Genomic DNA, 16043 nt, shown 5'->3' with positions numbered 1-16043 from the left:
GTTTGTCTCGTTACTTATTTCAATTTCTTCAGTTATAATAAACCAATAGTTTGTGTATGTCTCATTTTGTTTTCTACAGTAATAGTAAATAATGTTTTGGATAGTTTGCTTATAGAAAAGTTCAGAAGCAATAGCTTGCTAATTTCTTTAACTACTTGGAATCAGTTCATGTAAGATCACTTGTTTAAAATCTTCAAAATTAAAAAATAAGTGTTTTCCAGTTTATGTTTTTGTTTTGTTTATCTCACTGGTAAGATGTATAACAAATGAAATAAATCCCCCTCTGTTTATATTATTTATTTCTTATGTGAAACTCTGAATTCAAATCCTCATCTAAGAGCCCACAAAACTTGTAGATTATGTTGACAGACTTTGAAAAGAAACCATTTTCAATCACTTTTGTCTTCCTTCTTACACAGATTGGTTATTTTGGATTCTATATATTGTACAATCATTAAAATTAAGATTGCAAGACACATATTACTCAAATAAACTAGGGCACTGTGGCTTCATTTTTGTGAATACTGTGTCAATAAAATCTAGTGCAGCCTTTATCATTCATTTTACTACTAAATTTTACAGATGCATTTCAATGACACTGTGACCTAGTTTTAAAATTTCAGTGACAGTGACCAGTATGGATATTTATCAGCCCATAATTTTATTTTTATTTATACAGGTCAGGGTTATGAATCTATTTAAGTACCACATCACAGAATAAAAAGTAGACCATTGTGACCACTTTTTAGTGCATTTCTTACCCTGACAGTGAAATTGGGTATAGCCTAATTTTATGACACTCAGAGTCTATCCTACTAGAATAAGATCTTGTGTTGATGCATCACCATAAGTATAATATCACATCAGAAAATTATTACAACCATCCTGGGTCACAGTGTATGTACTTGTTATTAAACAACTTCAATCAAGATATCGACTTCAGTAGATAATGTGAAAGATTACAAGATTGAAAACACATACATCTACTGAAATGGAGTCTTTTCAGCTAATTATTTAGGTTCTTGAACAGATGCAAAAATGTATAGTGAGAACAGACCAGTTCAAAACCGGACTCTCCAATAATTGGATGAATGGGCCCCCTATTCATGTGTGTGATTTGGATTTTTAATGTAGCTTTAAAAAAATTCTGTCATCACTACGATGTCTACAGCGTTGCAGTTTATATTGATGTCTAGCACTGGGGCATCATGCTGCAGATACATGTATGTAGAATGGTGTCCCATCCAGTCACATTATCCTTACACCAGTGCTAACACTAACCTCTTAATGCTGAGCACATAGACAACTGTTAGTACCATTTTTATAAGCCTTTGGTTTGACTCGGCTGGGGAATTTTACCAGCGACTTCCTGCATCCGAAATGGACACTTTAACCCCTAGGCCACAGGAGCTGTCCCCTCAATCATGATAATTGCAAATTGGAATTCATCCAGTATATTAATAGAATGTTATCGTTCTTGTCTTTCATTTTGGATAAATTTGAAATTCAGCCCTATCTTACTATCATTTTTTTAAAAACACAAACATGAAATTAAATAAGTACCCATGACCTATTTAAAAAGACAATACCAAGATGAAAGACGAAGAAGATGGAAAATAAAAAAAATGTAAAAATATTGGATCAGTATTCAAAAGGTATCTTCACTTCACTTCAAATACATCAGTACTATAGTGATTTAAATTTTATTTGCGAATGTGATCTTGAAAAATGTTTATTCATGAGTGACCAAAGGGTGGCAGTTAATTTTAGCAAACTCATTATACAACACATATGTGTGTGTGTGTATATATCTGCAAACCTTTCATCCTTACGAATTTGAATTTGCTCCTTTCTGTACCCACCCACCAGAAAAATTCATGCAGACGCCCATGAATTTAATCTCATTAACAAATAACCAGAAAAATTATTGCAGACGCCCATGTATATAATCCCATGAACAAGTAATGCAGCAAAGTCAATATGCATTTTTCTATCCCAATCTACAGATTTCTACAATAAGCTTGACCCATGTACCTAACTGAATGATCACTTTTATTATTATTATTATTATTATTATTATTATTATATGTGAAAGACATCGGGTATTGTAATGGTATATTTCTAAATAAAGTATTTCAAAAGTTTCCGTAAAATAATTTGAGCGACGAATAAAGATGTGCAATTGGTACGAACGAAGCAGCATTAGTTTCGAAAGAGTTACGTTCCTTCTAGCGCTCTTTTATTGTAAACAGTACCGTTGCAAGCAGTCAAGGTGAATGGATACTGGGACTGAATCCAGTGTTTACGTTTTACTTGCTGATTATAAAGAGTTTAAAATAAAGGAAAAAAGTATCTTAAAAATCACAATAATGAATCTGTTGAGTTGTTATGTCGATGTTCCCCCAGCTAATCAACCGCGGAAAATAAGGTGGGGTGGGGTTTTACTGAGGTCTCCTGAAGGGGTACCAGGCTGGGTATTTGTATCTTTAGTTAGATATTGCAATATGACCGTGTCATTATTTATGCATACATTTAAACTGTATATTATCAGCTATCAATATCTCTATCCACCCAGCCGTTTGCCTTTAAGGCCAGGGGTTTTGTCCATCTGGCCAGCTTTGCACACCGATCTATTACAATGTCAGATCACAGATGTTCGACGCGAGCTTGATGTTAAAAGAAACCCCCAATGACCTAAAGGAAAAAAAAAAAAAAAAAAAAAGAGTCAAGGCCAGTGACAAAATAGTATCAGGTTACAGCCAATACCGGATCTGACACAGGGCCCTGTCTTTCACACTGTAAAAGAGACAACGTAAGTAACTTCCAAAGACTGTTCCACCCATGACCCTCGATTCCCTACTGCTATTACCGTCTTTGAAGGCACACGCCAATAATCTATGTCTTGTTTTACTCCTGAGGTATTTTTCTATTCATCAAGCCATAATCGGCTTTCATGAGTTGCAGCAAACTGATGTTACGGGCTCCGAAACGTACGAATTTACTTACCTTGTCTCATTTATAGTATGATAGACAGGGTCCTATGTCAGAACGGCTCATGGTGGTAATATGAGGTAATTTTGTAACTCGGTATATTATTTTTTCTTCAGATTATTGCTTTTTTAAATATAAAGCATGCGTCGAGCACCTATATGTCAGATTAACCATCAGTGTTTGAACATTGAAAAAGAGGACACTCCACAGTGTATCAGTATATGTGTAAATAGTTGAGGATTGAAATGGAGGACATGTCTGGGGTAAAAGAGGATGTATGGTAACCCTAGTCACTGCTGATCATTTAATACACTGCAGTGTATTGCAGCCTTCCCGTAACATCATGACCCACTTTAATGTAACATGTTATATTTAATGATAAATATATGCTACGGTTAATAATAATAATAATAATAATAATAATATAAATAATAATAATTATTATTATATGTAATAAATAAGAAAATTCATCAATACTTTTCAGCAGATATCTTGATTTCTGATTTTATTTGGCCAAATTAAAGTATGAATTATATAATTTCTCTGTTAATAATTTCATGCAATTTCTATATACAAGTTTTTAAAACATATTAGCACTTTCTTGACTATAATACAAGCATTAAAGGGTGGGAAAATAGTAAAGTCTTAAAGATGAAATCCATAAATTACAAGTTTAAGGTTTTTCAGTACAAATAACACACTTTCAAAAAACTTCAAAGTCTTCTCATGTAGGATATCATCACAGGGTGCATCCCAAAACAAACAGGTTGTCTCCCATTATTCACTTGGTATAACATGAAGGAGGGTGCATTGGGACCTTTTACATTCACCGAACCTGAAAAGTGGGGTATTTTCAATCAAACTTTGGAGATCATAATCTTCTGTCATATTATTTGATGGCAGGTCTGAGTGCACATTGTACCAGGTTAATTATGATACTTTGAAGAAAACCTAAATGAACAAGTCCATTTTCAATAGATTTGTTGTCTTAAATTTTGTAATTAGAGATGATTTCTGATGCTGTGCTTTTGAGTACTTAGCTCTTGAAAATTGTATTTTTTGGCACAATTAAGAGATCCAAGCAATTAAAAACTTTTAACATGTTTATACTTGGTCTGTATTTATTCAGGAATGCACTTAGTTTAATATCTTCATGGGAGAATCATTACACAAAGAAGTACTGAAAATACCCAGTCACGAACTACTCTTACATAAATAGTAGAGTAATTTCTTTTAAAATCCTTAAAATTACACAAGTTAAAAATCATAGATTCATTTTATCAGGTACATCAAAAAATGTGTATTTTGATTAGTTGATTAGGGAATTTTTTCAGTATGGCATGATTATTGAGATCACTTAGGAAAAGTCATTGAATCGAAGGCCATAAATCTGTAATAATTTCAAACATAACTACATTCCATTGAGAATATCACTTTACAAAATTTTATAAATACATTTATTTTTAATTTTTAAGCATAAACGGAATTTGTAGTCGTGTCATCTCACACTATATCCATTCTCTACCCGATTTCATAGCAGTGTGACATAATGAGGTAACAAGTTGATGATGCAATAATGCAGTGATCACATCATTTTCAACTGTGATTGTTACAAAGATAGATATCCTTCAATAAACAAGGAAACTGCTCCGGTTGCAAAGTGGTTAGAGTGTCCACCTTGGATGTGGGAGATCATGGGTTTGAACCACGGCTGAGCCATACCAGAGTGTTATTAAAAAAATGGTACTAACAGATGCCTTGTTAGGTGTTAAGCATTAAGACGCTAGTGTTCGGACTGGTCAGCCTAGGTGCGACATGTCTATGGCATGATGCCCCAGAGTTACACACCACTATAAACGGCCACACTGCAGACATTGTAGTGATATGACTGAATTTTTTTTAAAGCTAAGTTAAAAATTCAAATCACACAGACACACACAGAGACACACACACACACATAAATAAGGAAAGAATACTGGTCTTGTAGTAAGAAACGCTATAATATTTTTATCTAAGTCACATTCATTGATATTAATTAGTATATGTATTAATATGATTATAATAATACTTATCATCAGCATTAGTGTTATTATTTTTATTATTATTATTATTTTCTTATTATTATATGTAATGCCTATTTTATACAGTACAAACCGAGTCTTTCCTTTCCAGATTGGACTTCAACTTGACAGTGGAATTAAATGAAAAATTTCCAGAAAGTTTTGAACTTAATCTTCAGAGGACACCAGTGGAAGACTGGAAACATAGTACTTTGTACGATGCTTATTTTTGTCACATTTTATTTTGTCCTGTTTTGGATCTCTAAAATTTCTTATAGCACAAACCCTAGCAAAGTTACGTTACCTGGATTTCAATATGTATCAGATGATGGCAGTTTCATACTTAGCAATTCTGAAGGATCATTTTTGTCGGGATCATTTACTAACAAAATGATGCATGGAGAAGGCCAAACCTGTCAAGACAAACAAGACAATATTCAAATGTGTTCAGAATGGACCAGAACTGGAAGACTGACAGTTTCAAATCCTCATGAAGACAAAATTGGAATAATTTGTAGAAATGTAATTTTGTCATCTGCAAGTTTTGATTTTGTTCCAGAAGCCTGTATTAATCTGGAGATGTATAGATGGTATGGTGGAGCAGAACTTCATGACCAGACATGGCCGATATCAAATATTCAACTGCCAAAGCAAGCATATGTGCCTTACGATCTTTACCCTTCCAACATAGTATTTGGAAATGTCCTGGAAAGATATTGGATTAATTCTAAAGGCATAGGAATATATATAGAAGAAGATATTCCTTTATTTGTCAGTTTTAATGAATCAGGTTCTAACCAGATTTGTTTTAGCTCAAAGTTTGTACCACCATATTTCAACCTTAGAAATGAAAAGCCAGAGCTGAAAATTAAATTTTGCAAAGGGCTTGACATAAAAGAGATCCATACTTATTTTCTAAAGACTAAATTTCACAGACCTGGTGGATTACCTGATGTTCGAATGGTTAAATCGCCTATATGGTCCACCTGGGCAAGATATAAAGTCAGTGTGTCTCAAGAAAAAGTGCTGAAATTTAGTGAAGAAATTGTGGAGCATGGGTTTAGTAATTCACAGATAGAGATAGATGATATGTTCTCTACTCATTATGGTGAATTTGATTTCACAGAAGAGAAGTTTCCCGATGCAAAATCAATGATAAAGGATTTGAAGAGTAAAGGGTTTAGGGTGACAGTTTGGGTCACTCCTTTTGCCAATTTAGGCTCTCCATCATTCCAGCACGGCCTTGAGAAAGGTTACTGGTTAATGGACCTTGATAGAAAAGTGCCAGCTCTTGCAAAATGGTGGCAAGGCAATGCAGCCGTTCTTGATGTTTCCAATGAGGATGCAGTGAATTGGTATTTAATGCGTTTGAATAAAATGAAAGATATTTATGGAGTTGATTCTTTTAAGTTTGATGCAGGAGAGGTTTCATTTTTACCATCAGCATACATGCCCAAAATTCCATGGATAAACCCAGGTACTTATGCAAGGAAGTATGTTGAAGCTGTCAGCACCATGGGATCTATGATCGAAGTTCGTTGTGGTTTTGGTACACAGAAATATCCAATATTTCTTCGAATGGGGGACAAAGATTCAAAATGGAATTATGATAATGGATTAAAAACAATCATCCCAGTAGTTCTTACACTTGGAATCCTGGGATATCCATATATTTTGCCAGATATGATAGGCGGGAATGGTTACGGAGAAGACCCATTAAGACCTTTCGCTCAGACCGTCTTGCCAAGCAAAGAATTATTTATTCGATGGATGCAGATTTCAGCTTATCTTCCAGCTATGCAGTTTTCCTTTGTTCCCTGGCAATATGATCAAGAAACAGTTGATATTGCTCGAGACTTTGTGAAAATTCATCAAGACATTGTTACACCAATCCTTCTTGCTGCTTCAAAGGATGTAGTAGAAACAGGTATAATGATTTTTTTATCTTTAGCTTGAAAGATAGAACTTATTTTTCTATGAATTTGTTTATTTTTCAGGGTATTAGTTTTCATGGTTTAGCCGAAATTGATATTTATGAGCAATTCATTTTGAGGATTTAGACTGGTTAAATGTTCCATTGATAAATCACTGTTTTTGGATCTTTAGATTAATGAGTAATGAAAACCATTAAATCAATAAAAAATAGTACCCCACTGAAAATAGTACTACACAAAAAATGGTGAACTCATGGGAAAAGGTAAACAGCTTTGTATATATTTTATGTTAATCGCAGTTTGTTTCTGATGTGGTTTTTTATTTCTGTCCTTGCTGTGAGGAAATTTGCATTAGTAGATGAACATTATGTTAAGAACAAACATAAGACTTAACAGTTCTCAAATAATCTGATAGCCCAACACCCATGGTCTCTCTAATTTCATACCGGGCCTCTCCTGTATTCTAAGTGAGGAGCCTATCAGGCTTGGTTTAAAACTTTAATTTACCAGTATAAGCTTTGATTGCACTGATGAAATGCAGCAATTTATTTTCAAGATGTTGACCTGCCATAACATAGCATGTCATGCTAAAAGCACAACTTTTACTCCCAAAATCTCTCACATAGTCTTGTTTAGAAAAATACAGTTTTAAGTAGTCTTTGATAATAGAACAAAATACAACCACTTTAGTATCCAGAGGTCTCACTAGGATTTTAAAACTAGGAGTCCATGACTCCCATTTTGGTAAAAATTGGAGTCCCACCAGCAAAAGTTGCGGTCCCCTCCCAGAAAATGCGAACCTTGCATATTAGAAGAACTATTGGTTGCCACCACGTTTAATTTCCACATTCTTTATAACACTGACATTAAGCTCTTGTTTGTCCATGAGAGTATGACTGAATTTTGTCAGTTTTGTCAACCAAAGGAAAGGTCTTATTCCAAACAGTAAGCCAGGCATCACACACTCCTTTACAATGGCCCTCGTACTTTTTACTTGCAGTAATATCAGTTTCTAAAATTAGCCAGCTGCCTGCTTTTGGACAGGGAGAATCTGTGTTATGGCGATCAGTGATCTTTTCTTTGTTATTGTACTTACTGAAAACCATGTACTCGGTGCTACATTTGTTCATCTGAATATAGATGTGCATTCCAATATTTAATTGCAGTGGTGGTTAAGCCTGCAGACTTTAAAATTTTATGATCAAATTTGATGAATCTTTATAGAACAGTACAATACACAAATTGCATGCATTTAATCACCGATACATATACCATGAATATTTTGAGATAATAATTACAAAGGAACTGCCCCCAATTAAATGTCAATATAGTATTCTTATATGTGATCATGTTTTAACATATAGAGAGGGATGTATGGAGAAAGTGACTATTTCTTATTTTTTGCTTAGCACATAAAATTACACTGGTTATTTGACGTGATATTATGCATACAGATTCTAGAAAGTTTGCATATATACTCCATATATTTAAATAAGAAATGTATCAATATTTGTTTTTGTTTGTTAATTTTTCATGGTATTTTTTAAAATTTATTTTGTATTTCGCATTAGTGATATTATTACCCTTTTCTGATTCTGATGTTTAAATTGGTAACAAAGTTAAGAAAAGTGGAGAGAAAATTTATGTTTATTTCAATATTAGTTTTACAAATAAATCATAATTTTAAATGACAGTTTAAACCATATAAGAATGCATTATGTTCATTAGAGTTATGGTGTTGAAAAGAGCAGCACTGGTTGGTCATATTTAAACTACGTGGAAAATACATTTCCTTAATTAAAAGAAATATACAATTACATTTGTTTGCAAAGTATAATTGTATACACGCACTGATGGAATCATCAGTACAAAAACTGCTGTCCCTAATTATGACAGCCACCCTAAAAATGATTTGCATTTTACACACAAAAACTAACTGAAAAGGAAACAGTATATTCCGGACATGTTTGCAAATTTCTTCCGTGACAAAGTACAAACCATTAGAGATAAGCATGACTAGCGATGAGAATCGGTCAGAAATTCAAAATCGATAATCGGTTCCACTTAACCAACTGATAATCGGTTACTAAGTGCAAATTTTAATCTTTGTTTGTTATTCAGTTATATCTTTGGTCAATAGTTCAAGATGTTAGTAAATGTACAGGAGTAATCTCTTTTAATGACATGTATACTTTAACCTGACAGTAATATTACATTTTTGTCTATTGTGTTGTGTGTTATTTTTGTTCTACATCTTTGTTAAATGAACGCAACTTTTATGGCAGATAAGTCATATGCAACTGAAATACTGCTACAATCCCCCAAAATCCTTTCATTTATATGTGATGTGTCCATAATTTTAAGTGTAGAAGGACATGGTTTTCTTGTTTGTCATTGTTTACAAATACTACAAATAATGTTGCATTTAAAACTGAAACAAATCATCAAAATGTGTTTAAATTTATTAACTCAACTATTTCACAACTTAATCATGTAATAATGGCTATATGTTCCTAATTATGAAATTTTGCACCTATGAAATATCATATGGTTTTATGTTTGTAGTTGTGAAGGGAATTAATAAATTTCAGGTCAACTTTAGTGGCTGGGAGTTTTACTAACCTTTGTGCTTTGCATACAACTAAAAAGTAGTCTCCCTTTAAACATAATCGATTATGGAGTTTCACAATCGATTATCTTATTGGTTTGCTCAACCAGCTGATGATCGATTATAATTGATAATCGGAACAACACTAAGCTTGACACCACAATTTCATTTGACTCGTTGTCACTATACAGTTGGGATACAGAATTTGAGGAGCAACCGTTAGCAGCATTTGAACCTGTCTCAATGGATTTCATACATACAATCCTGATGAAGAGTGCACCAGTCATGTGAACTTGATCCAATTCCAACATCACTGCTGCTTGAGTGCTTAGATCCAGTATTGCCTTCACTAACTGATGTTATTAATACCTCTCTCTCATCTGGGGAATTCCCATAATTTTTCAAAACTGCCATTGTAAAGCCTCTGATAAAGAAACCTACACTAGACCTTAACGATTTAAAGAACTACCGCCCAGTTTCTAATCTCCCATTCATATCAGAAATCTTAGAAAACGTTGTTCTATCCCAGCTTGTATCTCATCTAAATTCAAACAGTCTTTTTAGCAATGTACAATCTGCATATTGCCCTTGCCACAGTACTGAAACTACTCTTCTAAAAGTAGTTAATGACATTCTCTCTGCATTGGTAAGCGGAAAGATTACAGTCCTCACCCTCCTTGATTTGTCTGCAGCATTTGACACAATAGACCATGATATATTACTTCACCATCTCCAGCATGTATTTGGCACTCATGATACAGCCTTACTGTGGTTCAAGTCCTACTTGGTCAACAGAACACAAATTGTATCTGCAAATGGAATACACTCCAGCCCAGTTGATCTATGTTGTGGTGTTCCACAGGGGTCTGTTCTTGGACCTGTTTTCTTGATTCTGTACACTCGATCGCTTTCAAGTGTCATAGATCATCATCCAGTGTCTCACCAATTGTACGCTGATGACATGCAAATATACAAATCTAGTCACCCAACTGAAGTTGATGCTACCATCCAAGGTGTAGAGAGGTGCATTTCTGATGTGAAATCATGGATGACATGTAACAAGCTGCAGATGAATGATGATAAAACTGAGGCCACTCTGATCACAACACAAAGACTTTCTCATTCACATCCTTTACCTCAAACAATAAATATCAGCAACACGAACATTAAATTCACACAATCAGTACAAAACCTAGATGTTACTCTGGACAGTACTCTCACATTACACAAACATGTCATGAACATATGCAAGGCTGCATATCTTGAGCTGAAATGCATCAGCTCTATTCGCAAATATCTTTCAGTTGATGCCACTAAAACACTTGTGTGTTCATTGGTACTTTCAAAACTGGACTATTGTAACTCAATTCTGTCTGGTTCATCTCAATATCTGCTCCAGAAACTTCAAAAAGTTAAAAACACAGCTGCTCGGATCATACTTAGAGTACCACGATCAGAGCACACCTCCCCTCTGCTTTGTACCCTACACTGGCTATCCATTTGATACAGAATCAAACACAGAATTTGTTCTCTGTGCTACGTTTCACGGTTGGACTCTAGTCTAACATACCTATCCGACCTCACCCATGTGTACACACCAGCAAGATACTTATGCTCCTCTTCTGGCAATCGTATACTCATTATTCCCACTATGAAAACAAAGTCATAAGGACAGCGTTCTTTTGCATACCAGGGCCCAGCTGCGTGGAATGAATTGCCCACTGAAATTAGACACAAAGACAGAGTGATCACATTCAAGAGGGCACTCAACACTCACTTATTTCGACTGCAAGAACAAATTTAAAGACTGAATAAGGTTTCCTACCTTAAATATTCTCAGCATGTTTTTTTAATGTTTTCTAATTTCATGGTTTTTGTTTTTGCAATCATGTCATTATGTTTTTTATCTTACAGGTGTTGTCTAATGTTGTAAAGTACTTAGAGCTTCTAAAGATCAGGCGCTATATAAAGTCCTCATTATTATTATTATTATTATAATATATATATATATATATATATATATATATATATATATATATATATATATTCCTTTAATGGTTACATTTAAGATTTGAATAAAATGTACAAAATTATTACTATACACACTCATATATTATAGGTGATTGAATCAAAATATTACATTGTGCGGGAGGTGCAAATAAAATCATTATTGTTGCATATATGTCGTGAATTACTACGTGTTTCTAAGTATTTATCGGTGCTTTTTCCAAAACCAATAGTGCAAGTGGCATTGACTAATGTCCTATCAGAACTCTCAGTTCTAGCAACTTTAACCTCATTTCGAACGTCATTACACTCTTCATCAATGTGTCATTTGACCCGAAAATACTTACAGAACTTCGCAAATGGCATTTTGTCTAAGTCTCAACATGTCTTCATTTTGAGGTCACATGTACTACCAGGACTTGTTCAGCTACACTCGTAACTGAATACAATAATGAAGTTGTTTATTTTATGTACTTTTATAAATAACTACATGTAGATCTCTGGGTCTTTCTGCCTCTAAATTTAATCACTGTAAATATCAGCACATTTTCCCAACCAGGAGCCGGTCACAGTTTTTGAACTTGCTGCCAAGCTATTGTATCACGTTCTATCGATACACTCTTTAACATGCTTATCAGTGGGTTTGTCAGCCACTGAATTCTGTCATTGTATATATCAGCACACCTAACTGACCAACACATTTTCCCACTATGCAGGTGGATAAACTAAGTCTGCCAAGTCTTTGAATTTTGCCACCCACCTACTACATGCATACAGAGGACTCCCGCCTAAGTGATTTTTTTGTGTCGCAGATAAAAAATTGCATCCAAATATGCATGATAAAGCATTTCTGAAACCTATGAGTATCTGCCTGTTACACGTGCATGTATAAACGGCAAGTGGTCATGATTGGAGCTGTTGTTGTTGTTGTAGGGTTTAACACCATTTTTCAGCACACAATAGGCTATACATGGCAGCCAGTATTAATGGTGGAGGAAGAACCTGGGAAAACCCCCGGAAAGAACCACCAACCCACGAGAAGGAGCTGATGTAAGATTATCCTTCGGGCAGTTTAAATAAAGGCAGTTAAAAGGCTAAGAGGTCAGTTATAAACCACTATTAAACCACCATGGCATGGTTTATTTAATTGGCTCATGATAGCTGGTGCATTTGAAGACTGCAGTGGGTGAATCCGTTGTGTTCATTTGCATAGGTAACGAAGATCACGAGGTGGAAGAACCTAATATATGTAAATCAACCATATACTAGATGTGTGTAGGCAAACAAAATCATATCATTGTCTTGAATAAAAATGCTTAAGACATCTGTATTATAAATTATTGACAAGTTTTTGAACTAGGGCAATGTTTCTTTGAAGTCGGATTTTACCCCATATATATAGATATATAACGGAAAGCATGATTATTTCAGTTTCAATTGAGATTAATGTTTAGAGGCAGTTTAGGAAGCAAAGCAAGCAAAAACAATGTTTCAGAATTCCTGGCCAGCAAAAAATAGGGTGGGGGACATTTAATTCTTGGCACATGCAGCATTCATTTCTGCATGTACCATGTCTGTCGAAATAGGGGACTGTGTGAGTCCGTAGTGTGAAACATACTCAACATGCTGAATTGAACATTCTGATTAGTTTATTGGCCCATGCTTTTCGTTATGATTTTAGCCATGAAATAGATTGATTGATATACAGCAATAAGATCATGCTTGTGTTTTGCATAGTTGATTTGTGTTGTTCAACTTGATAAAGCATTACCACCCACACTGGACAGAGGCATTTAAATGTAGTCTGGATTGGTGAAATTTGAGTCAGGGCATGTGATTTTTTTTTATTGTCACCAGCCCTGGGTCTGTGTCTGAATTTTTTTTTTTTGAATACTGTTTACTTCCTTAGATTTTGAAGCATGTTGTTTTGTAATTTCATATTTTTTGTTTTTGTAATGTTATTGTTGTATATGTATTTATTTGTTATCTAATACACATATTGTAAAGCATTAACAGCTTCTAAAGATTAGGCACGGTACTAAGTCCTCATTATTATTATTATTATTATGTGCCTTTTCAAAAAGTTAGTTTTTATTCTTGATTTACATAAATTTTGTTTGTTAGTAAACTAAGAATAACATTGATGTGACAAGACTTTATGTTAATAAACACATTTATGATAAATTATTTTATTATTTGAATAAGAATTTTGAAGCTTAATGAGATTAAAATCTTTCATGTTCACAATTCACAACCTTTCAACAAATAAGATTTATTAAAGTAACTGTTAATTGCTCTTTATGTTTTGCCATCAGCGTTTATATCCAATTTTGAAAATTGAATTAATTTAAATTATTTTTACATATTTACCAAGTTTTAAAGATCTAAAATGTACTTATTCAAGAATTTATTCATATGTTAGACTTTTGTTTTTATTGACCTGCCTATGTGTGGATGTTAGTTAGATTTAGTGCCGAATGACATTCTTGACACCAGAAGTGGTTGGTAAGGTGATCTTGGACGTAAAAGTTTCTTTTTAAATAAATAGCACTGACAAAATCTGTGACGGTTGACCATTGTACAGGCTGAATCTTGGTATCAAGCCTAGATCTGCAGAGTATCTTAGCAAATGGGCCATCCACTGTTCCATCCAGGATCTTCGATTTGTTCAATTAGTGGTAGCCAAGTGGTAGCCAAGAGAGAGAACATTCAAAATTAATGTTACAAATGCTTGATTATTTCAGGTGCTCCCTTGATTCGACCATTGTGGTGGTTGTTTCCAGAAGACCCAGTTGCCTTAGAAACAGATTCAGAATTCCTTGTTGGTGACAGACTTCTTGTGGCCCCTATTCTGGAAAAAGAGGCAAGGATGAGAGACATTTATCTACCACCAGGGCGCTGGGAGGATGAGTTGCATCATGAGACCCTGGGGCCTTTAGTGGAGGGAATATGGCTCAGGAATTATAGAGTAGAGCTAAGTCAAGTTGCTACCTTCAAGAGATTATGAACAAGTATAACTTGTCAGTAAAAGAATTTTGTAATATTGTATGGTGAAAGAGACATCACACTAGTCATATTTAGAATGAGACGAAAATGAATTGGATAGTCCAGCTTCTATTCAGCTCAGGGAATGCACTTTTATATGAAACTCCTATCTGTAGGACTATATTTGCAATGGATTAGATAATATTTGTTCTCCTTTGTTTTAAAAAAGCTGTAGAACTATATATTTGTGCTTTAAGTTGCATCTTTCCTTTATTATGACAAGAATCATGTGTCATTGATGTGATTTTGTGACGAGACTTAATTAACTTCCTTTCTACGACACAGCTATTTGTCAGCTTTCAATTATTCCCACTATACTGGCATCTTGCATATAATGATGTTCTCACTGAAATGAGTCTCCACTCATGACTGGCAGATATGGACCACAACTACCATGTTGAGATGCATCCTTCTGTTTGTAATACATGTACAATGGCATAATGTACTGAAACAGCAGAAATAATAGAAAATCTGATGCCTGAATGTATGCATGTCAGGTTTGGGAAAAGCTAATATATTAAAAAGGAAAGAATAAGAATATTGAGCTTTGTATGTTTTTCTTTCAACACATATTGCCTTGCGTTTGATTGATTCCACTACAATGGTTATACATTGTTGTTTGATAGACCAGTTGAAGTATGATAGTTATATATTGACTTGCATTTGATAAAGCAATTACATAGAATGGTTATACATTGTTGTTTGATAGACCAATTCAAGTATGATAGTTATATATTGACTTGCATTTGATAAAGCAATTACATAGAATGGTTATACATTGTTGTTTGATAGACCAATTCAAGTATGATAGTTATATATTGACTTGCATTTGATAAAGCAATTACATAGAATGGTTATACATTGTTGTTTGATAGACCAATTCAAGTATGATAGTTATATATTGACTTGCATTTGATAAAGCAATTACATAGAATGGTTATACATTGTTGTTTGATAGACCAATTCAAGTATGATAGTTATATATTGACTTGCATTTGATAAAGCAATTACATAGAATGGTTACATTTGGTCCTGGGCTTCATAGCACTACTGCATGATATCTGGATTCACATTATAGTGAAATGCATGTTCTAACCCACAGGGCTATCCAGCTCTGACATTTGGAAGCCCTGAACCAAAACTTGGAGCACAAGGTTTTGTCTGACTCTAATTGGACCCTGAGCACAAGACTCTATTGGACTCTGAGCACAAGGCTTGTCAGACTCTATTGGACTCTGAGACATGGTTTGTCAGACTCAGTTGGACTCTGAGCACAAGGATTGTCAGACTTTGTCGGACTCTGAGCACAAGGTTTGTCAGACAGCTATTGGACTCTGAGAGCAGGGTTTGTAAGGCTCTATTGGACTCTGAGGACAAGGTTTGTCAGGCTTTGTTGGA

At 34.3% G+C, this 16043-nt stretch overlaps 1 protein-coding gene across 1 annotated transcript; it reads left to right on the top strand.

The window, feature by feature from the left end:
* Window positions 1–2255: 2255 nt before the first annotated feature.
* On the top strand, window positions 2256–15092 carry LOC149799742 (alpha-galactosidase MYORG-like). The gene is made up of 3 exons (XM_089959119.1): window positions 2256–3071; window positions 5164–6978; window positions 14345–15092. Exons 2-3 carry the CDS (start codon window positions 5193–5195, stop codon window positions 14605–14607), a joined length of 2049 nt encoding a protein of 682 aa, XP_089815245.1. The 5' UTR covers window positions 2256–3071; window positions 5164–5192; the 3' UTR covers window positions 14608–15092.
* Window positions 15093–16043: the final 951 nt, after the last annotated feature.

Source organism: Sinohyriopsis cumingii, chromosome 5, assembly GCF_028554795.1.
Source record: "Sinohyriopsis cumingii isolate HCF-2022 chromosome 5, ASM2855479v2, whole genome shotgun sequence".
In the NCBI taxonomy this organism is placed as follows: Eukaryota; Metazoa; Mollusca; class Bivalvia; order Unionida; family Unionidae; genus Sinohyriopsis; species Sinohyriopsis cumingii.
The sequence above is the reverse complement of the archived record's forward strand: the minus strand, read 5'-3'. Positions and strand labels throughout refer to the sequence as shown.

Bases quoted from the DNA above. Each gene is read 5' to 3' on its own strand.
- LOC149799742 (XM_089959119.1), top strand. From the start codon at position 5,193: ATGAAAAATTTCCAGAAAGTTTTGAACTTAATCTTCAGAGGACACCAG. The intron at 6,979-14,344 runs GTATAATGATTT...TGATTATTTCAG, and splicing joins AAAGGATGTAGTAGAAACAG to GTGCTCCCTTGATTCGACCA.